The 24732-nt window shown below is 41.6% G+C and overlaps 1 protein-coding gene across 1 annotated transcript; it reads left to right on the top strand.

Annotated features, from left to right (window-relative positions):
• Positions 1-2401: 2401 nt before the first annotated feature.
• Positions 2402-22782, top strand: LOC133114583 (17-beta-hydroxysteroid dehydrogenase 14-like). The gene is made up of 9 exons (XM_061224099.1): positions 2402-2659; positions 2779-2817; positions 7387-7484; positions 7846-7912; positions 9168-9259; positions 11049-11153; positions 11246-11313; positions 20235-20331; positions 22180-22782. The coding sequence occupies exons 1-9, from the start codon at positions 2572-2574 to the stop codon at positions 22321-22323; spliced, it is 798 nt and encodes a 265-aa protein (XP_061080083.1). The 5' UTR covers positions 2402-2571; the 3' UTR covers positions 22324-22782.
• Positions 22783-24732: the final 1950 nt, after the last annotated feature.

Here is a 24732-nt window from a genome sequence, read left to right as displayed (position 1 = left end):
CATATTTAGAGACAAAAAAAATGAAAGCAGGAATTTGGGGGTTCTCAGGGTGCTTAGAGCACACTAGTAGAATTTGGCACCAAATTCAGGCAGCCAAGAAAGAGGGATGGAATCTATGTGTGGTGTTTGATGTTCGTGGTCGATCGCTCAGGCAAGCGGTTAGCAGTTTAAAGAGCTATCTGAAGAAGCTGAAAGAGCCAATCAGTGGTTGTGGATAAAGAGAGAACAGGCTCGTTCTCCGGCATCTTAAAGTAGTTGATTGCTAGCAGATAAGGCTAGTGATTATGTGGAAATCCATATGAGACCGGTGGCACTGAGCGTGCAGTAATGGTATGTTCATCCCAACCTTAGTCCCCGGGGTGCTCAGTGTGATACTGGCAGCCTGTGCAGGGTGTATATGCTACTCTTTGGCTGTATTGTTGTTCCATGTATTTGTGGATGGGCGGCACGGATGGTGCAGTGGGTAGCACTGCCACCTCACAGCAAGGAGATCCTGGGTTTGAATCCCCGTCGGCCGGGGCCTCTCTGTGCGGAGTTTGCATGTTCTCCCCGTGTCTGCGTAGGTTTCCTCCGGGTACTCCGGTTTCCTCCCACAGTCCAAAGACATGCAGGTTAGGCCGATTGGAGAGTCTAAATTGCCCGTAGGCATGAGTGTGTGAGTGAATGGTGCGTGTGCCCTGCGATGGATTGGCGACCTGTCCAGGGTGTATTCCTGCCTTTCGCCCAATGTATGCTGGGATAGGCTCCAGCCCCCCTGCGACCCTGATCAGGATAAGCGGGTTCAGATAATGGATGGATGGATGTATTTGTGGATGGGATGATTAGTGTATTGGCTGTGTACTGTTCTGGAGGTGGTTGGCAGGTATGGCTGGTGGTTATTTAGAAATCCACATGGTGGCACTGAGCATGCATTAACGGTGCCAGTGGGATTATCACAACCTTAGTCGCCAGGGAGGTCCGTGTGGCGCTGTTTTTGTTCTTGGGCGCACGAGTGATAAGCGAAGGGTGCCTGATGGATATGGATGGGTATGGGTGGGTATGGAGGGGGGTGGGTTTGGGATGCCAGGTTTCACTTTTGAGCCTATTGGACGTGTCGTGGGCCTAACTCAACAAGACATCAGTGAAGGAAGGTGCCCACTTGATAACCCCTTTGATGATGTATAATATTGTTGTTCATTACCTGGTTATTTGGTTGGTAGGTTTAGGGCCATCTGATCTGGGGCGTTATGCACAGCCTTCTCATTATAAGTACAAGGAAATTAGCATCATATTCTGTGTAATGAAAAATTACCAAAGACCCACAACTGCTCTTTGTTCTGCTGAGCGAAAAATATTACACTTCCGGATTATCCAGTGCTCTCCATTGGTTTCAATCGGCCTCGCTGTCTCTACATATCATATGCAAGGAGCTCAGAAGAGAGAGCTCCTGTATTGTCTCTGTTATATACGGAGCCACCAAAGTCCCGAGAAGTTATATATTTTAAAAAGTTTTTTGTGCATACAAGATAATTATCTTTTTCCGAAAAGATAAGATCAAATTGTAAAACTAACCGTCATCTTGTCTGTGTGCTTGGTAATTTTGAAGGCGCTTTAGTTGCCATTGGCCTTTTTTAAAATTATTATTATTATTTTTTTTTTTTACATATATTGAAGGTTGAGAAGGCCTCTGGTACCTTTGCTAGGTACTATGCCACTCTCTTCCTGAGAACGCTGGGCCTGCGTGTGCTAGACCTCAAAGTCCCATACAGCTGGGACCCCCCGTACACTTACAGAGCGCTGAAGGACTTTGCCTTCAGGACCGGACTGTCCAGGGCTGGACCACCCTCGTGGAGCTATAAGGTAATTATAGCCTATTTAAGATCTGGCCAAACAGTAACACTCCCGAAGGGAAACCCAGCCCTGGACCCGTCAAGAATCTGGTCAAACGTTATAAACAAAAAGACATTGCATGGATGTCCACTCACACGTGCCTCCCCACCAGGTCCTTCATGTATAGGCAGCATCTGGCTCTGACGGAGTGCAGTCCCCATGGATGCACTGAACATGTAAACCATATGTTCTGGGAGTGCTCCGTGGCCACAGTTCTTTATAATGTAAAGAACCGTAAAACCAAATAAAGACAATATATCGGCCTACTGTATGGCAGATGCAGGTGACACAGTATATTCAGTTAGTACCCTGGTCATAAAAAGAAGCACAATGATAAAGCCAAAACTGACAGGTTGCGCGCACAAGATAAAAAATAACTTGTCGGGACTTCGGGGATTCCGTAGTTATATAGTACTCTAAGGGTTGGGTGCATTCAATGGTGGGTTGGGATTGCTGTACTTCCTTGTGGACCGTAGATGATTCCAAATGACTTTTGCAATTTTACAGCCTATGATATTGCACCTTTAAATCTCAGGGGGAAGATTTGTGGGTCAGTCAGGTGATAAACGCGAGGCGGAGTTTGAGGGGTTGCGTTTGTTAAGAAGCTCTGGCTGGCAGTAAAGAAACCAAATCGGGATGTAGTTAAGTCTGTATATTTTAAGTAGTCTGATTAATACTGCAGCGGTCTCCAACTTATTTTCCATGGCTAGCACATTGCGCTATCATGACAAAGTTGTCATAGTCACAGGAGGATCAAAAGGAATTGGGAAAGGAATTGTTCATGTGTTCGGTAAATACCGTGCAAGTTACATTTCCGTCGTTAACACGAATCGTGGAGTGTTTTTTGTGTTGTTTTTTAAAGTTTTAAAAGTTTCGATTGGTTGAATAACACGCTTTGTTTTCTTTCAGTGAAAAATGGGGCGAAGGTTGTGTTCTGTGCTAGAGGGGGTGAGTGTCATCGCGCTATGGATATCACTGCGAAAATAACAATAAATAAATGCTCGAATTAACAAAAATATGTTATTGAACAGTAGCCTATGGCGTTCCCAACGATATCCCCTGATTACATTATGGAAATCAAATTTTTAGCAAAAGAGGAATGACATTTTGAGTGATTAAACCTTTTTGTTCTTCATTTTCTATTTGCTTTATGCCCACCGTGCCTTCATTATAGTGGATTTAAATATATACACTCACTGAGCACTTTAGGAACACTATACTAATACTGGGTACTTTGCTCTCAAAACTTCTTTGTGGCATGGATTCCTTTGAAAACATTCAATCTCTGCAGATTTGTCAGCTGCACATTCATGCTGTGAATCTCCCCTTCTACCACATCCCAAAGGAGATTCATCAGACCAGGCTATGTTTTTTCAGTCTTCCAACTCTTTTGGTGAGCCTGTGCCCAGTTAGTGTCGTGTCTGGGAAACGACAGAATTCAAAGTCCAATCTCTAATAGATAGAAAAACAACTTTACGAGGGAAAAGACACCACTCTCTTTTGAGTCTCTCTGGATGAGTGTCTTATCCAGTAAGCTGTTCTTAAAAATAAATGTTCTTATCACATTGTACAGGCATACAAGTCATCCTGCTTTGTAAGCTATTCTTAAAAATAAATGGGTCATTCTACGAAAACGTGCCATTTTATGTCCCTGACACAAAAACTACCTCATAAAGCTATATTAACAACAAAACATTAAAAAATGTAGTTGGTATCATTTGGTAAATAAACAGTCTTCATTTTAAAAATGTATACATTGATTTATTTCATGAATTTTAAAGACTTTTTGTATTGTATATCTTGTAAACATTGTAAAAATAGCTAAAAATGGCTTGTCCCTGGGTAAAATATTTCTATTACAACAGGCTTTTAAGGAGGATGAAATCAAATTATCTGAAAACAAATTATACTTATGAAAAGCTTCAATTGGAGAGAAAAAGGCTCTGACTTGAACTTGAGGAATCTGGCTTGGCCAGATTGTTGAACTTGCAGCTCAATTTGGTAATGGGGAGGCTGCTCTGCTGTTTTTCATCAGAAATTCCTGGGAGATGATTTGAATCGACACTGATTGTATTTGAGAGGATGTATCAGATAGCATAATTTCATTTTGCTGAAAATTATTTTAGTTTTAATTCTTTCATAATTTTAATAAAATAACTGTTTTACATACAGTGGTGTGAAAAAGTGTTTGCCCCCTTCCTGATTTCTTATTCCATGTTTGTCACACTTAAATGTTTCAGATCAAACAAATTTAAATATTAGTCAAAGACAACTCAAGTAAACACAAGTTTTTAAATGAAGGTTTTTATTATTAAGGGAGAAAAAAAAATCCAAACCTACATGGCCCTGTGTGAAAAAGTGATTGCCCCCTAAACCTAATAACTGGTTGGGCCACCCTTCGCCTTTGCGATAACTTGCAACGAGTCTCTTACAGCGCTGTGGAGGAATTTTGCCCCACTCATCTTTGCAGAATTGTTGTAATTCAGCCACATTGGAGGGTTTTCGAGCATGAACCGCTTTTTTAAGGTCATGCCACAGCATCTCAATAGGATTCAGGTCAGGACTTTGACTAGGCCACTCCAAAGTCTTCATTTGCTGGTGTGTTTTGGATCATTGTCCTGCTGAAGAACCCAAGTTCGTTTCAGCTTGAGGTCACGAACAGATGGCCGGACATTCTCCTTCAGGATTTTTTGGAAGAAGCAGAATTCATGGTTCCATTTCATCACAGCAAGTCTTCCAGGTCCTGAAGCAGCAAAACAGCCCCAGACCATCACACTACCACCACCATATTTTACTGTTGGTATGATGTTCTTTTTCTGAAATGCGGTGTTACTTTTAAGCCAGATGTAATGGGACACACACCTTCCAAAAAGTTCAACTTTTGTCTCGTCAGTCCCAAATGTTTTCTGGCAAAATTTTGACGAGCCTTAATGTTCTTTTTGCTCAGCAGTGGTTTTCGTCTTGGAACTCTGCCATGCAGGCCATTTTTGCCCAGTCTCTTTCTTATGTTGGAGTCATGAACACTAACCTTAACTGAGGCAAGTGAGGCCTGCAGTTCTTTGGATGTTGTTGTGGGGTCTTTTGTGACCTCTTGGATGAGTCATCGCTGCGCTCTTGGGGTAAATTTGGTCGGCCGGCCACTCCTGGGAAGGTTCACCACTGTTCCATGTTTTCACCATTTGTGGATAATGGCTCTCACTGTGGTTCGCTGGAGTCCCAAAGCTTTAGAAATGGCTTTATAACCTTTTCCAGACTGATAGATCTCAATCACTTTTTCACACAGGGCCATGTAGGTTTGGATTTTTTTTTCTCCCTTAATAATAAAAACCTTCATTTAAAAACTGCATTTTGTGTTTACTTGTGTTGTCTTTGACTAATATTTAAATTTGTTTGATGATCTGAAACAATTAAGTGTGACAAACATGCAAAAAAAAAAAAAAAAAGAAATCAAGAAGGGGGCAAACACTTTTTCACACCACTGTATATGTCTTCAGTGTCCTCATTCATTTCCATAATGTTCTATGCCAAATCCACTTACTACAGTCTAAAAACAAACTCGTATGCTACCGTCAATCCTGTTGCTCTTATAATACTCTTATTTAATGAATAGAAATAAAAGTCAAATATACATAAAGTCTGATATGTTAAGTAAAATATAACAATGCCCCCCTTAAGTAGTTAGGATATGATTATAAACACATTAGTTTGTTTTCATGATTTATTCCTAAAAACCAAGATACAGTGACTGGGCACATAAGTGTATTCATCCATGTAAAAAAAACATATTCCTCATTATTTTAATTTATAAACACTCTTAATGTAAACAGGGATGATGTATCTTTCATAATATACCAGATTTATTATAAGTATGACTTAATAATAATGAATAATTTTAAATACAATTTGATGTGTGTAACAGTGTTGACAAAACACACTCGTGCATGTTGATTATTTTAAGAAAATAAATAAATAAGTAAGATAGCCTGAGATGGCACCACATATTTTTCTGACAGGTAAGGGTCTACTTAATCCAAGTAATTCCTTAAACACAACAAACAATACTTTGAAAATTTGATTTTCAGAATGCAAAATGGCATGTTTTCGTAGAATGACCCAAATGTTCTTATCACATTGTACAGGCATACAAGACTCCTTGTTCTGCAAACTGTCCTTGACAAAGATAGCCCACAAAGCAAGACATCCTGCCCTGCAAGCTGTTTTTTTAACAAAGAAGAATGCTTTTAAGCATACACATTATTTTATTCAATTCAGTTTACATATGGGTGACTGTGTACTTCTAGCACAAATTAGCAGTTAATCAGTTTGAAAATATACAGGCATACTTAATCATACTTTAATATTTGATTAATTTTCTCTTCTAAGTGAGTAAGTGTGGTTTTTTAGCCTGATGCATTCTTTTGCTTTTTCTTTTACAGTTGACGCTGTGGTTTCTTGCGTTTCCATAAGCTCATCTGTAATTAATGATATAGGTTCAATGGATTACATATTCTACAGTTGACAGTGTGGTTTCTTGCGTTTCCACAAGCTCATCTGTAATTAATGATATAGATTCATTGGATTACATATTCTACAGTTGACACTGGTTTCTTGCGTTTCCATAAGCTCAGCTGTATTTAATGTTGATTTGATAACAGGCAGCGTATATGTGATATATTGATTACAGGCCGCATATATATATATATTGATACACTTTTAGCATGAATCATTAAGAGTTTTGGAGGAACCAGCTTGCTCATTAGGGTTGAGTCTGATTTTGACTTGTGATTGATTATCATGATTAGGAGGGAGATCTCTTGTTCTGTGCTCTTGTTCCGTGAATTTTCCCCACATTAGCTCAGTTCTTGGCTGACAGAAGTGGAACCTGACGTGGTCTTCTGCTGTTGTAGCCCATCCTCCTCAAGGTTTGACGTGCTGTGCATTCTGAGATGCTTTTCTGCTCACCACAATTGTACAGAGTGGTTATCTGAGTTACCATAGCCATTCCTCGTTGACCTCTCTCATCAACAAGGCGTTTCCGTCTGAAGAACTGCCGCTCACTGGATGTTTTTTGTTTTTCGCACCATTTTGAGTAAACTTTTGAGTTGTGTGTAAAAATCCCAGGAGATCAGCAGTTTCTGAGATACTCAAACCAGCCCGTCTGGCACCAACAATCATGCCATGGTCAAAATCACTGAGATCACATTTTTTCCCGATTCTGATGGTTGATGTGAACATTAACTGAAGCTCCTGACCCATATGTGCATGATTTTATGCATTGCGCTGCTGCCACACAATTGGCTGATTAGATAATCACATTAGTAAGTGGGTGTACAGGTGTCCTTAATAAAGTGCTCAGTGAGTGTATATATCAATCGCATCTTTATCACAGATGAATGTGATTTTGCAGAGGTATGGCATGCACCATATTGTTTATATTTTACCCAGGCTAACAGTTTCACAGGTACTAATAAATAAACGGAACACAAGGCTTGAAACATTATATCCTATATCTGCTAGTGGAAGCAGGGCAGTCACTGGAAGCGGAACTTAACGGCACAGGCCCCGGAACCTGCCTGTTTGTGCCCTGTGATGTTACCAAGGATGACGATGTCAAGGTGAAACCGTCTCACAGGCACATTCTGTCTATCTAAACATTGTGATCAGAGGGTCTCGTGACCCCTCAGAATGTCCCGCTGGAGGACTGATCATCTCCCTCCTCGGTTCTGAACTGGTGACTTCCTCATGGGGGCGCCATGTGAGGTAACGAAAGCAGCCGTGCGATGCCTATAGATGCCCTGTTTGCATCAGTGCTTGTGTCAGGAAGCGTTGAGGTGTCGGCAGGTCCATCAGCAGTGCTCTTATGCGGGTTAGGACCCTGCTGAGCTGCAGATGCAAAATACGGTTCAGTGCACTGTTAATAGCAGAAGTGTTCAGTTCACTGTTAATGGTAATCTGTCATAATCTCTCTTTATGTAGAATCTGATGTCAGTGACAGTTGAGCGCTTTGGTGGAATTGACTGCCTGATCAACAATGCAGGATGGCGTGAGTGTCTTCCCCTATGCACCTGTGTTAATCTGCCAGTATATGTGTATACACATGTCAGCTTTAATTTTAGGTTATGTACGTCCTTATCAAGTGTTCTGTCTCAGAAATACAGCCCTTTTTATACAGTAGTCTGGACAGTGGTACAATTTCTGTTCTTTTAGCTCTGTACTCCATTGTATTTGAAATGAAACTATGGATATGATGGATATGGTTAAAGTGCAGACTGTCGCTTTTAATCTGAGGGCATTTACATCCATATCAGGTGATCAGTGTTGGAATTACAACCCTTTTAATACATTTTAGGGGACCAAAAGTAATTGGACAGTTGGTTTCTCGGCTGTTTCTGATTAGTCCGAAACGCTTCCTTAGTGCAAGCGTTTAGTACCTAGTTTCGATTCTGGGATTTTGCTTGTCATTGGAGTCTGTTATTGGCATTTGTCAACATGAGGACCAATGTTGTGCCAATGTCGGTCAAGGAAGCCACCATGAGGCTGAGAAATAAAAAAATAAATAAAAAAGGCAGCTTATTGTTTGACCAATAGCGGAATGTTTTTTTTCTTATTTCCAGCCACATAATGGCTGCCTTGACTGACATTGGCACAACTCTGGTCCTCATGTTGACAAACGCCAATAACAGACTCCAAAGGCAATCAAAAGCGTAGAATCAAGACTAGATCCTGAATGCTCTCTTATACCTGCACTAAGGACACCCCTGACTAATCAGACACCTTTGAAGCCATTAGTCCAAAATGTTATGGTGCCCCGAAATGGGGGTACTATGTATCAAAACATCTGTAATTCCAAGCAGTCAGTCTTTTTAAATCACCGTTAGTGTAGCTATTTCCTAAATATGGGGCAAAACCTCTCAGGGAAAACACACAAAACACGCCAAACAGGCAATGTCAGAGATATCCGTCATAACGCTCAAGATACGTTCCGTGATATTTGTATGCTAACGTTACCGTGGGTGTGTAATGTGATCGCCTGGATGGGTGGCCGTCCATAAACCAGTCTCCGTGTTCAAGGGTGGAGTTTGACCTTTACCTTTGGCTGGAGAGTCAAGCCAGACACATCCAGTGACGTCACTGGACTTGTTTGCCCTTGGAAGTTTTGGCCCATATCTAGGAAACGGCTACAATTCCAGACATAATTTAAGCATTTAATCCAAATTAGTTCAACTGAAACAAGCGTGACAGTGCTCCTTGAAAAATGTACATACGCCTCCTCTCTCTGTCTCCCTTTGCATCATAAGATCCTCCTCATAAGGCGATCGATGAGACCACAGCAGAGGAATTCAGAGATCTTCTCAACTTCAACCTCATCAGTTACTTCCTCGCTACAAAGGCAAGAGGGCCAAGGCTGCCTGGGGGGGTGGGGAATGTACCCTTAATCGATCCACCCGACAGCGTGTCATCGGCATGTAGGGGGAAAGCAAACCTGTGTCTGCCATTGTTCTAAAAAGGTAGCCATCGTAGATGATACTAATTTTTGTATTTTAACAAATATTGATGTTAGCAAATTGCATTCAATCATTATATCGAAAGACCAGCAGAGGGATTTTGGCGAAATAATCCAAACCGGACTCAGAGAGGACAAATGTTCCAAATGTTCCAACTCAATCGTTTGAGGGTATCATTCCCTGACATCTTCTATCTTATTAAATCCCATTTCCCCCCAAAAAATAAAAAAAATAATTGAATTGAATTGAATTGAATTGCACCTATGATGACTGTATGTTTAGAACAGCACTTCATGTGTATTTTTCTAGTTATGGATGTGTTGCTTTAACTTGTGGAAGAACCTATGCACTTGTAAGTCGCTTTGGATTAAAAGCGTCTGCCAAATGACTAAAATGTAAAATGTAAATGTAATTTCAACACATTATGATCCATAACCATGAAAAGTAACTAGCTAGACTACAGTTGATCATCATCGTTCGGTTTCAATTTTAATATCCTGCTGCAGAAGCGATGTCAAAGATGTCATTTTATGGGCTGGTGCTGTTAGCCACAGATAACATGGCAAATTAATCGCAGGTTTTACATCTGCCATACAGCAGCTTTCTGGTATTTTTAAAATCGCTATGATGTTAATATATGACTACATTTTGTTCTAATGGTATGTACCCTTAAAGCTGGTCTTGCTGATGGGACAGTGCCTGATGGGGATATACACTCACCGAGGACTTTATTCAGTATTTATTAGACTTATTTTTATTATTAGACTACTGCTGTAGCCTATCCACTTACAGTTATGATGCATTGTGTGCAGAGATGCTCTTCTGCACACCGCTGTTGTAATGTGTGGTTATTTGCATTACTGTCGCTTCCTGTCAGCTTTGACCAGCTTTGGCTCTTCCCCTCTGACGTCTCTCATTGACAAGGTGTTTCTGTCTGCAGAACTGCTGCTCACTGGAGTTTTTTGCACCATTCTTTGCAAACTCTAGAGACTAGTGCACATGAAAATTCCTGGATATCAGCGGTTTCTGAGATAATTAAACCATCCTGTCTGCCACCAACAGTCATTCCATGGTTAAAGTCACTTAGATCACATTTAATGTGAACATTACCTGAAGCTCCTGAACCGTATCTACATGATTGTATGCATTGCACTGCTTCCACACAATTGGCTGATTAGATAATCACATGAATAAGTAGGTGTGATAAAGTAAACATTTTCCTAATAAAGTGCTCAGTGAGTGTGAATATATAATTGCTGAGTTATTACGCTGTTGTACAATGAGAAAATATGCTAAGAGGTTTGTATTTTTCATGTTCATTGACGGGGGTGAGGTACATTAGCCCTGGTGCTGAACGTTAGCACGACACCGCTAGCTGCACGCAGAGCAGTTCTACCATGTCTGTGAAAGTTCACGGAGGTTTGTCGAGTAAATATTCCAGTTGTCATCTGTCAGTCTCCAGCTGCTTCGCTGTTTGAACAGCATGCGCCTCCTCTCTTTCTCCCTCCTTCTCTCTCTTTCTCTTTCTCCCTCCCTTTCTCTTCCTTTCTCTCTCTATATTTCTCTCCTTCTCTGTATCTCCCTCGCTCCATCTCTCTGACATTTACTGTGCTTTATGTGCATGACATGCAAACTCTTTTTGCGAAAGCGTGACAAGGCTCATGTCTCCTTCAGCTGGCCCTCCCTCACCTTCGACGTTGCCAGGGAAACGTCATTCACGTGTCCAGCCTGGTGGCTTCAATCGGACAGAAGCACGCTGTTCCGTACGTCGCGACCAAGGTACGTGTATGAACTGTTGCTCTGTGGTTTTCACTGCCTGCTGTGCAGTGCCTATGCTCTATGAGGGTGTAATATGTATGCTGTTCCACAAGGGGGCGATCACTGCTATGACCAAAGCTATGGCCATTGATGAGAGTCGGTATAACGTGAGAGTCAACTGGTGAGTTTGATTGCAGTTCTTTTTATTTATTACAAAAATCTTTTTACAACAATTTTCCTTTACATAGTTGTGAATGTACATCCAGTATATCACTCTGTATGATAAGGAAAAATAAATAAATACAGCAAAAATTAATGTGGGGTATATTCCAAATGTCTCTACGTAAAAACGTAAAAACGTACGTAAAAACATTATGCTGAGATTCATGGCTTCACAATCTAGTCTTTTTTGCTTTTGAATGTCTTAGGCCTGGTATCTTCTTCTGCCATCTTCCCTCCTGTGCTGCTGGCTTCCTTGTATCATTGCATAACCTTACTTTGTTATTAATTCATGTTAGTATCCATAGTTTAAAAAAACCTTTTCACGCACATGAAACAGGACGCCTATGTTAATGTTGATTGTGGGTCAAGGCCTGTGCATGCAGATATTTTCTATTGTAGTTTGCAGACATCATGAAAAGGGCCAGCAGTTTGTCTCTGTCACATGATCCAGGATGATTTTAAACCTGTATTTCAGTTATTGCATGTCAGCTGTCCCTGTAGACACTCAAGTGAAAAGTGAATATGGAAAACAGCTATGCTATAAAAGTATGTTTGACAACTGAAGTGCTACTGAAACCTGGTGTACCACACACAGACAGATGTTATTTCGCTTGCAATTTAAGAACAAAATCTCACAATTAAAAACAAACGTGCGTACACTAAGGTATGAGTTGAAGGGGGAGGCGGAGTGCTCTGTCAGCAGGGCAGAGGACAGCTGGATAAGCAGGCGTGTAATAAACCCAAATCCCACAGCTTTACAGTCTCTACACAAGCGTGTACCACACCGGGTGCCTGACCTGGGAGAGATAAGGTTTTATAATAAAAACACATCTACGTGACTTTGGCTCAGGAGGTAAGAGCAGTCGGAGGGTTGCCTGTTCGATCCTGCCCTGGCTGTGTCGAAGTGTCCCTGAGCAAGACACCTAACCCCGAAAATGCTCCTGACGAGCTGGTTGGTGCCTTGTATAGCAGCCAATCGTTGTTGGTGTGTGTGTGTGTGTGTGTGTGTGTGTGTGTGTGTGTGTGTGGTGTGTGTATGAATGGGTGAATCAGTTGTACAGCCCCTTGGATAAAGGCGTTTACATTTCACATTTTTTCATACTTATTTTTATATGTATATATCTGCATTCAGAGTGGTTTTGTGACATTGAGCTTCAAAGGTACTAAAGTGAATGGGCTCCAAGCCAATACAACCTTTTACATTTGCCATTTTTCTTCATACTTAAAAAAAATGTTTTGGTGTAAAACTTCACACATATATTTAGTTCCCTACAAACAACATACACTCTCTGAGAACTTTATAAGGTATACTTGTACTCCAACTTGTTCATGCAAATATTTTATGCAAACTAAATGCATAAAAGCATGCAGACATGATCAAGAAATGTCAGAATGGGGAAGAAATGTGATCAAAGTGAAACTGCTTTTCTTCTGGGATTTTCAGGCACAACAGTCTCTTAGAGTTTGCAGAGAATGGTGCGAAAAACAAAAAACATCCAGTGAGCAGCAGTTCTGCAGGCAAAAACACATTGTTAATGAGAGAGGTCAGAAGAGAAGGGAGAGGAAGGTGACAGTAACACAAATAACCAGGCATTACAACAGTGGTATGCAGAAGAGCATCTCTGAGCACACAGCACGTCAAACCTTTTAAATACATAGGCCACAGCAGCAGAAGACCAAGAAGTCTAAAAAAGAAGTCTAACAAATACCAAATAAAGTGCTCACTGAGTGTATGTATGACACAAACTCATTTCATGTTGAAAATGTCAGTTAGAACCTTATAATTCCAAGGTCCTGAGATGAAAGATGAAAGAACTGATCAAAACAACAAGACATTTGTACATTTGCAGTCACAAACAGATTTCTGTTTACAGTCCCTACACACGGAAGGTCGGTGGTTCTAATCCCGGTGTAGCCACAATAACATCCCTTGAGCAAGGCCCTTAACCCTGCATTGCTCCAGGGGAGGATTGTCTCCTGCTTAATCAACTGTACGTCGCTCTGGATAAGAGCGTCTGCCAAATGCCAATAATGTAATGTAATGTAATGCTTGCTGACACACTGTACTGCCATGAGTGGCCTGTTTGGCAGAGCCATACTAAAAATGAGCCTCTGTTTTCTCTGCCAGCTCGCTTTCTTGAGGCTGTCAGGATGTTTGATGCCAAGTCAGATTGGATGTGGCAGCCTTCCCACTCGATTGCCCTCCCACTTGACTCTGTTCCAGATCTCAGAGCAGGAGCAATGGGAAGATAGTCACACGGGAAAATGGTGCTGCGGTGTCATTGAGTGAACTCTGTGGCACAGCTGACAAAATATTTCCAAATCTTATTCGAGGCATGAGGGTGCTTGTTTACTGTGACCATGGAGACAGATTAATCTCTGCTGTAAAATCAAGCTATCAAGCTGGGTATGAGCTGGTCAACTAGCTAGTGTTAGTAGCCTGTCTGAGCTGGTAGCCAAACCTAGCTTTTCAAAATATAGCTTGAGCTGGTCAAACCATCTAAGCCATGTCAAGCTGAGGGCTGGTCTGAACTGGTCAACAAGCTACCAGCTGTTTCAAAACCTAGCTTGAGCTGTTTTCTTTTCAGCAGGGAGCTCTTATTTTGGTTTCACCCAACATTGTCAGTAAATTACATAAGAGACTGTTATACAGCTGACCATGATCACAGTTTAGAACCTTGAATTTTTATTTGAACTGTGTACATGACATGACAGCCACCACTTCTACTTAATTAGAAACTGTTTTTCTGCATTAAAATCATCATAAAATCATCATAAAATGTGATCTGATCTTCATCTAAGTCACAAACATAGACAGACACAATGTACTGAAGCTAATAACACACAAATAATTTGTCATGTATTTATTGAACACACCCATTAAACATTCGTATTGCTGGTGGAAAGTGAACCCTTGGATTTAATAACTGGTCAAACCTCCTTTGGCAGCAGTCAGAAGTGCTTCTGGTAGCTACGGATCTGCACAACGTTGAGGACCATTCTTCCTTACAGAACTGCTTCAGCTCAGCCATATTCTTAGGATGTCTGGTGGAAACAGCTCTGGAGGTCATTCCACAGCATCTCTATTGGTTATATAGGGGCGACATTGGCTCAGGCGGTAAGAGCAGTCGTCTGGCAGTCGGAAGGTTGCCGGTTCGATCCCCCATCCAGAGTGTGTCAAAGTGTCCCTGAGCAAGACACCTAACTCCTAAATGCTCCTGACGAGCTGGTTGGTGCCTTGCATGGCAGCCAATCACTGTTGGTGTATCAGTGTGTGAATCTGTGAGCATGTGTATGAATGGGTGAATGAGAAGCATCAATTGTACAGCGCCTTGGATAGCGCCATTTTTAAGGTCTTCGAAAAGCCGCGCATTTTCTTTTTTTAACCCATTCTGTAGTATATTTACTTTGATATTTAGTTTCCCTTTCTTCAAACAAATACAGTCTCAAACACGTTGTTATTGAGAGGGGAAGAGTCAGCCTGGTCAAAGCTGACAGGAAGGTGACAGTAACTCAAATAACCACACATTACAACACTTCTGGTATGCAGAAGTGCATCTCTGAACACACAACAACTACAGCAGCAGAGAACCAATAAGCCAAAAAGATAATTCTAATAAATACCTAATAAAGTGCTCACTGAGTGTATTTATTAGGACATTCCTGCTGCTGAGTAAGTAGTGGTCTGCTTTATGAAAGTTGGTTGACTATCTTTTAAGGCCATATACTATCTTGTCAAATATGGTGCAGTGCACAGAGGCCCACAGCATGGGGGTCAGCCTTAAATAGCACTCGTTCTAGCAGGTGCCTTCAGCCCATTTCACCTTGAACATTCATAGAACGGAAGTAAACAGGTGCAGTGTATCGCCTCTTCCGGTTTCTCAAAACTGGTGCAACTGACAGGAAAATGCTCCTTCTGGAAAGTGAGTTTATTATGTAGGCGAAATCCATCAAACCTTAAGGACCATCTTAAGGACTGAAGTAAAATAGGCCAAAACTGTAGTCTACTTTAAAGGAAAAGTGAACAAAACATCCCTTTTATTCTCTTCTCTAGCTACCTAAACTTAATACATTCAAGCTGCTTCATTAACAATTCCTTTCTACCACCAAAATCTACCAGACGCTTACTGCAATATGCAGAAAAGCTTGAATGTAATTGAAAGACAGACTTTGCCATCTCGATGCCATTTGCCATTTTTCTGCTAGCACCAGCAAGCCAAGCTGTTTCTCGTTTACAAATGGTCTCTGTATCAGCTAACAACAGCTTCTCTGTATACCCTGCACTGAGGCCCGTCATCGCAAGCTTCCGCCGCTGCATTGACTAATCATTATATTTTCTTTTTCTAAAATGCTGACCACATTGGATAATTCCTATCATGCGAATAAGCCTGTGGAATCTCCTGATTTTTTAATTCCAGCCCCTCCAGCCAGCCTCTAGGAATTCCTCATGTACAAAAGCAGTATTTGCAGTCTGACCTGACTAACCTTATCTAATGTAGATACAAACACGTTATTCCAGTAGCAGGGGAAAACAATAAGGCCAAATGTCTTGCCAATTCACCGAACAGCAGCAGTAAACAAATATTCATTGTTGTGTCTACCGATGGTAAAACATTGTGAGAGGGGGGTGAGGTAGATAGATAGATAGATAGATAGATAGATACTTTATTCATCCTGAGGGAAATTTTAGGCATTCAGTAGCTTATACATACACATATATACACATATATCTCACACACATAAAGATCAAAAGTTAAAAAATCTGAAATAAGGTGCTATGGTAATAAAAATAAGGTGCTATGTTAAATTAAATAAATGTGCAATCAAATAAATGTGCAATCGTGGTAGTGCAAAAAGTACAAAGTAAACAGTAAACCGTAGACAGCGTGATGTGGTGGAAGGAGCAGAAAGAGACTCATGGTGAAAAGTCCAGTTATCTCCTCCCGTTTTGTGTATTGTATAAATGAATGGCCCATGGAACAAAGGACCTTCTTGACCTGTCTGTTGAGCATGTCAGAGGCAGGAGTCTGCTGCTGAAGACGCTCTTCTGTCAGTTTAGTGTGTTATATAGTGGGTGGCGGTCATTGTCCATGATTGCCAGCATCCTGTTCAGTGTCCTTTTCTCTGTTGTTGATGTTAAGCACTCCAGCTCCATTCCAACTACAGAGCCAGCTTTCCTTACCAGCCTTTCCAGTCGCCCAGTGTCCCTTTTCTTAATGCTGCCTCCCCAGCACACAATGGCATAAGAAAGGACACTGGCGATGACAGACTGGTAAAACATCCAGAGGAGCTTACTGCAGACATTGAAAGACCGCAGCCTCCTGAGGAAGTAGAGCCGACTCTGCCCTTTCCTGTAGAGTGCTTCAGTGTTGGCTGACCAGTCCAGTTTATTGTCCAGGTGTACCCCTAGGTATCTGTATGTGCTGACCACCTCCACATTGACCCCTTCAATGGAGACTGGCAGCATAGTTGGCTTCGTCCTCCTGAAATCCACCACCATCTCCTTGGTTTTGGGAATGTCCAGTTGCATATGGTTGACATTGCACCACTGGACAAAATCATCCACCAGGTTCCTGTACTCATCCTCCTGCCCATCCCTGATACACGCCACTATTGCAGTGTCGTCTGAAAACTTCTGCATGTGGCATGACTCTGAGTTGTGCCTGAAGTCAGATGTATACAGGAGGAACCGTCCTTCATCCTGACGAACTGTGGTCTCTCCGTCAGGTAGTGTGTAATCCAGGATATCAGGTGAGTGTCTACCCCCATCTGCACAAGCTTGTCTCTCAGTCTGGCAGGCTGGATGGTGTTGAAGGCGCTGGAGAAGTCAAAGAACATGATTCTCACAGCACCTTTCCCCTTGTCCAGATGAGAGTGGGTCCTGTGCAGCAGGTAGATGATGGCATCTTCCACACCCACCTTCTCCTGGTATGCAAACTGGAGCGGGTCGAGTGCGTGGCGGACCTGGGGCCTCATTTATAAACATTGCGTAGGCACAAAAGAATGCCTACGCCACTTTTTAAGCAAACTTTGGCATTTATAAAAAACGAACTTGACGGGAAAATGTGCGGTCCTCCACGGAAACTCTGACCCATGCGTACGCACATTAACTGGAGAAATGAGAAACTGTGCCTTTAATGCTCGTGACGTAAGACCAGGAAAACGGGAAGTGAAACAGGATTTAAAAAGGTATAAAGATTTGCCGGTAGTTGTGGCTGGGTATGGCTGCTGTAAGGACGTGCTTCGTCCCTGTTATACTTATTAAAGTGTTGTGTTGTTGAATCTCGCTATACGGGTTCTCTCCCTTCCTAAGTGCAACACAACATTTGGCGACGAGAGAAGTCGAAAATGATATACAACAGATACCACTGTGTAAAATAAATCGAAATTGATTGTTGTTGCACTTGTTCTTGTGTTTAATTTGCACTTTGTTGTACGTCGCTCTGGATAAGAGCGTCTGCTAAATGCCATGCAATGTAATGTAATGTAATGTAATGTAATGAAATATTACCTCTCACGTATCATACACGAAGAGTTAATTTGCAAAAACGGATAAAAGCCTCTCTTACAACGAATAAACAAACAGCTGTTTGATTGATGCTCCCTGGAGTGCCCAAAAAATATGATTTAGGATGATAAATATAAACGGAGATGTTGTTGTAAAATAATCCCTCAAATATGTAGACGAATTGTTAAACAATACTTGATGTTATTAAATGTATTCTCATAAATAATATGGTGAACAGTCGGACAAATTGCGCTGCACTGATGCCGTTTGCAATGCGTCAGTCGGGCAGATACGAGCATAGTTTCATATATTGTTATCATATTCATATATTATGTTTTATAATGTGTTTATTGCTATACATTTTTGTTCGTTTTATCTCAATTTTTTAACTGTGTTTTCAATGGTGCTAGACAAATAACGTGTATTATTATAATTATTATCATCGTCATCATCACATTCGTTGTGCAGAACTGTTCGTCATTTACAATCAATCAGGATAATTCCCACACCTGTAGCTTTTCAGAGGCAATCAAATGGCTGAAATCCCTTTTCTTGGCCTTCTTTTCAGCGTTTGCCATTGTCGTCTTTGTGAAATGCATATTCATTAGGGGTGTTTCACTGCCTATTTATAGGCAACTGTGGGCGGGACATGAAGCTGGCAAAGTTGCGCCACATTTAGAGTTGATTGTGACTTATAAAGGAAAACTGGCGTGGGACGTGCATATGCACTGTTTTATAAATCAGAATATTGTTTTGCGTAGGCACGTCCTAGGTTTCATGCTTACGCAACCTTTTGACGTGAATCCTAAGCACAGTTTTATAAATGAGGCCCCTGGGGTCTGAGGATGTTGAGTAACAGTCGTTCCATTGTCTTCATCATGTGTGATGTTAGAGCGACTGGCCTGTAGTCATTGAGCTGGCTGGGGTGTGGTTTCTTTGGGACTGGGATGAGATGTCTTCCACATTGCTGGTACCTTTCCCAGTCGGAGGCTCAGGTTGAAGACATGCTGCAGAGGCTCCCCCAGTTCCACAGCACAGGCTTTGAGCAGTCTCGGACATACTCGGTCTGGGCCGGCTGCTTTCCGGGCGGAGTCTCCTTAGCTCTCCACTGACCTGATACGGCGTGATGATGGGGGGTAGGGTGGTCCTGTCGCTGTGTGTCAGGTGAGGGGTTGCATCTGTGAGCGGTGGGGAAGGTGAAGTCACACTGTCTGTGGCGGCAGCATGGGGGATGGGTACATCAGTACCCTGCTGAGGAGGTGATAATAGTGGGGGTGTGGGAGCATTGTTGCCTGTAGTGTACGGAGCCATGATGTCTGTGGCCACTTCAGCCTGGGGGAGGGGTGCATCAGCAGTTGGTTGTGGAGGTGAGAGTGAGGGGGAGGGGGAGGGGGAATGTGGTGAGCAGGAGAGAGTAGCAGAGCAGTCAAAACGGTTGTAGTTCGTTTGCTCTATCCAAATCCCCATCCACTGTACTGTTCCTCCTCCTGCAGCCTGTGATGGTTTTCATGCCATCCCAGACTTCCTTCATGCTGTTCTCCTGCAGCTTCTGTTCCACCTTCTTTCTGTATTCCTCCTTTGCCTCTTTCAGCCTGACCTTAAGTTCCCCCTGTACGCTCTTCAGCTCTGTCTGGTCCCCCTCTTTGAAAGCCCTCTTCTTCCTATTGAGGAGGCCCTTGACATCGCTGGTAATCCAAGGCTTGTTGTTTGGAAAGCAACGTACCTTTCTAGTGGGAACTACAATGTCCATACAGAAATTCAGGTAGTCAGTGGTGCAGTTTGCGACCCCCTCCAAAACTTCACCATATGAATCCTGTAACACACTCCAGTCCGTTGACTCAAAGCAGTCCCTCAGAGTCTCCTCTGCTTCGGAAGATCATTTCCTGAAGGAACGCATGGTGGTTGGCTGTCTGCGGACTAGTGGTGTGTACTGTGGTTGAAGGAAGACCAGGTTATGATCTGATCTCCCTAGCGGTGGAAGTGGGGTGGCAGTGTATGCATCCTTGACATTAGCATACAGGAGGTCAATTGTCCTGTTCTTTCTTGTTGGGCATTTTACAAACTGATGAAAGGCAGAGAGTGTTGAGTCCAGTGTTACATGATTAAAGTAGTGGTAGTTTCTCTCAGAGCTTAGAGAGAAACAGACTTATAGAGAGCCTTGTTTTTGTGGTTCTCTACTCTTAGCCAAAGAAATGTTCCAGTTAATTACAGCATTTAAAAATAATTGTGAATACATTAATTTATTTGTCTGCATCTTGAGAGGATTTGCCTATTTGTCAGAGTTTTACTAAAGGATGCCAAAGCCTTCTTTTTTCTTATTTTTCTTTCTCTTTTTATTTATTTCTTACTTACTTACTTACTTTCTCTAACAGTCTCTCTCCGGGTAATGTGCTGACTCCCCTGTGGGAGGACCTAGCCGCTCAGTCAGGAAATGCTGCTGCCACCATCAAAGAAGGAGAGGAATCTCAGGCAAGTACACAGAGACAGACAGGAACAGAGGGATCACTGGAAGACTGATCACCCTGGCACAATTACACAATAACCAGCCTCACGTCCATACTGGTTCATTCTGCATAGATAGTACTGTTATCATGTATATCATGGAAGAAGTGAGCTGTTTTCAATTACAGATCCACAACAACATGACATTTCATTGGCTCAGATGTACAGTGGGCTCAATAATTATTGGCACCCCTTACCAGCAATGCACAAACAAGGCTTAAAAAAAAACAGAATAATACAATTATAGAGAAAGGTAATACACCAACATGTGCCAAATACTGTACTTTATTAATGTTTCAATGGAAACAACCAAAATCATAACAATCATTTAATAAAAAATAGATTTCAACAAAATCAAGGTTTCAGAATTATTGGCACCCTTCACCTAGTACTTAGTGCAACCACCTCTGGCAAGGATAACAGCATGGAGTCTCTTCCTGTAATTTTTGACAAGATTAAGGAACACATTTGGAGGGATTTTGGACCATTCCTCTTTGCATATCCTTTCAAGATCCTTCACGTTCTTGGGTTTGTGCTTATCAACTGACCTCTTCAACTCAGCCCACAGGTTTTCGATTGGATTGAGGTCTGGTGACTGAGATGGCCATTGCAGAACGTTGATTTTGTTGCCATTTCTGTGTGGATCTTGAGGTGTGTTTTGGGTCATTGTCTTGTTGGAAAGTCCACCTACGACCAAGTGCCAGACTTCTGGCAGAGGGAACCAGATTTTCAGCCAAAATTGCCTGATACTTGCTGGAATTCATCATGCCATCAATCCTAACCAGTGCCCCTGGACCCCAAAACATGACTGACCCACCACCATATTTCACTGTGGGTATGAGGTGCTTCTCCTTGTATGCATCTCTGTTCCTACGCCAAACATACCGATGCTGTATCTGACCAAAACGTTCAATTTTGGTCTCATCTGACCAGAGAACCTTGTTCCAGTCATAATGTAAATGACGTTTGGCAAACTCCAAGCGCTTTCTTCTGTGTCTTGTGGTCAGAAAAGGCTTTCTTCTGGCAACCCTTCCAATGAAGCTGTGGTTATGGAGGTGGCGTCTGATGGTGGCGTCTGATTTTTTAAACCTGGTGACCCCAAGATGCCACCAAGGCCTGCAATTCTTTCACTGTGATCCTTGGGGATTTTGTTGCTTCTCTCACCATTCTCCTCAGTGTCCTGGGGGGCAAGATGCAGTTGCGTCCTCTACCCATGAGATTTTCAACAGTTCCATATCTTTTGAACTTTTTTATAATTGCTCTGACAGTGCTCAGTGGTATATTCAATCGTTTGTGAATTTTCTTGTAACCATTACCACGTTTATGAAGGTCTACGACCATCTGCCTCTTTTGAACTGCCAATTCTTTTGTTTTCTTCATGGTGTTGGATGACAAAGGGATATTGCATGCGTGTTACCTAATTTTTATACCCTAGTGAAACAGGAAGTGATGTAATCACTCAATACAGTTCCTTAACACATAGATAAACTTGGAACTTGGAAGTGGAATTTAATACCTGGTTTAATTTTGGTAGGTGTTATTTACAATAATCTTTAAGGGTGCCAATAATTGTGAAACATTGATTTGGAGGAAACTGATTTTTAATTAAATCAGTAAATGATTTTTGTTGGTTCCATTGAAATATTAATATAGCACAGTATTTATCACATGTTGGTATTTCGAGTTTGTCTATAAATATATTGTTTAGAATTTTTTTGAGTATTGTTTGTTCATTTTCTGTCAGGGGTGCCAATCATTTTTGAGCCTACTGTAGATGACCTAATTATTTTCTTCACTTTTTTCTCCTCTTGACAGCTGATTGGTCGGATGGGAACAGAAACCGAGTGTGGATTGGCTGCCCTGTTCTTGGCTGCTGATGCCACTTTTTGCACTGGGGTGGAGCTGCTGTTCAGTGGAGGAGCAGAACTGAACTACGGGCGCAAGAGCCAGATCAATTAATGGAGCCAGATCAATTAATCACTGGATGCAGAGAACTGGCACAGCAGCGCTAAAGCACTGACCGGGCTGAATAGTGCTGATAGTTATTCAGTGAGACGGCAAATACAAATCACACACAACTGAAGATTATAGAACTCACAGGTAGCTTTAGAATTATTCACAACACGATAAGCAAAAAAAATTGGTGAGATGTTTTCTTTGTGGATCTGCCTCTAAGCCAATGAAATCAGCCCACACTTGAACTTCATTGGTTCAGAACAGGCATCTAGGGAGTAAAACATCTCAGACGGTTGCGGGTCATCTAGACCAATGCAATATGCGATTATAATGTTCTCACTGGGAAATTGTATTTATCCAGTGATGGTATGTACTGGGCACTGAAATGTTTAAAAACACCACAATGTCAACATCTATTTCTCAGTCACAAGAATGTATGATAAATTACATATTGACACATTTTCACCTGTGTATTTTATTAGCCTAAAGAGAAACAGAGTGATGCAGTGCTATGGTTTTATTTCATCTGAAGAACTGGTTGCACCACCCTTAGCAGCAATAATTGCAACCAACCACTTCCAAATTATTTGATGTCCACATTGCTGTGGAATAATTTTTGCCCACTCTTCTTTTCAGAACTGATTTAGTTTAGATAAATTGGTCGGTTTTCGACACGAACTGCTTGTGGATTTGCCATGACTGTTTTAGATTGTTGTCTTGCTGCAAAACCCATAACACTTCAGCTTCAGCTCGGACAGATGACTGGACTGATTACTTTTCTTGAACAGATCAGAATAGTGCCCCAGGTCCCGGGGCATCCCCACACTATCACACATCACCATGTTTGACTTTTGTTCTGATGTTCTTACTGTGAAATGCTGTATTTGCTTTACACAATATGTCTAACAATTAGAATATGTCTAAACCACAACATGCGCGTTGATGTCTGAGATCTTTTGTAACTTCTGCTGCCCCAATTTTGGCAGGTTGGTTACTCCTGGGAGGATTCACCACTAGTGTTCTCCTCCATTTGGAGATGATGGCTCCTGCTGTAGCTTCTCAGATCCTCTGTAGTGGCCAAGTCTTTACTGGAACCTAGTATGAGCAGATGAGCAGATCACACTTCAAACCTAAAAATGTCAAAAGCAGTTCAGCAAAGGAGAGTGGGCTAAAATTCCTCCACACTGATATGAAACTGAAGGAAGATTTGGTTGGAATTATTGCAGCTCAAGGTGGTTCAACCAGTTATTAAGTTTAAAGGGGCAATTCCTTTTTCACAGGGGTGATTTGGATGTTTAAATTTGTCTGAAACCATTCAGTGTGACAAATATAGAATAATAGATAAAATCAGGAAGGGGGCAACTACTTTTAAACGGCACTGTTCATGGGAAACCTAGACATCAGATCCTTTTGAAAGCACCGAAGGTGGGGAGTGTGGAAGACTATGTACACTTAACAGATGACTAAAGCTGTTGGAACAATATTAATGTGCCAAGTGTATAGTTTCGACATAAACCGCAGAGTACACATCAAAGAGAAAGCACCTTACTGATGCACTGTGAATTCTCTCAGTGCTACATGTAATAAATAGTGCCTTATCATAGTGGTCCTTTCCTCAATAATTTAAATTAAACATTTTTCTTCTACACTATGGGGTGGTATGGTGGCAGATCGTCGCAATTACCAGTTTGCTTTGGATCAGTGGCTCTTGGAGTTCTGCTTAAGGTCAGTGGAATAATGGAATCATTTTGACACCTCTCTTTTTGGGAAACAAAATTATGACTTGTTCAAAAGAAACCTTATTCTATGAACAATTGTATTGATACAGAATATTATTTATCATTTTACAAGCATACAATGGAGCTAATTACTTGTGTTGTTTGTTTTAATACAGCCGTTTTGAGGTACCTTTATCACCTCTTAAAGTAGCGATTTGTGGAAGTGACCTTAACGTTATCAAAGGACAATGTCTGCGATTTAGGCCATTCACTTCAGAGGGTGGGTTTCTCGTTCCTGTTAACCCATGGGACAACTTGTGTGATTGTATTCAGAATAGTTTTCACCCTCTCCATCAAGTTACAGTAGTTCAGGTTTAGTCCTTAGGAAAATACTAAATCATGTAGCAGCCTTGCTGAAAAAAACAAACACAAAAACTGCTCAAGCTTGGTTTTCAGGTAGCTGTTAGACCAGCTGGCCAGTTAGACCAGCTCCATACTTTTAAAACGGCTGGTAGTAGGTCATAGCAGGATTTTACACCAGGGAGCTGTGGATTTTTTCTTCAGCCATTACGAATACATATTGAAGGCGTGTTTTAAGAATCTTAAGACATTTGCAAGATCGTGTTATGATAATTGTAAATCTAGTCATTACGTTACTTAAGATGTGTGACGCAAAATATTGCAAGATATCCCT

Source organism: Conger conger, chromosome 16, assembly GCF_963514075.1.
Source record: "Conger conger chromosome 16, fConCon1.1, whole genome shotgun sequence".
Taxonomy (NCBI): Eukaryota; Metazoa; Chordata; class Actinopteri; order Anguilliformes; family Congridae; genus Conger; species Conger conger.
The sequence above is the reverse complement of the archived record's forward strand: the minus strand, read 5'-3'. Positions and strand labels throughout refer to the sequence as shown.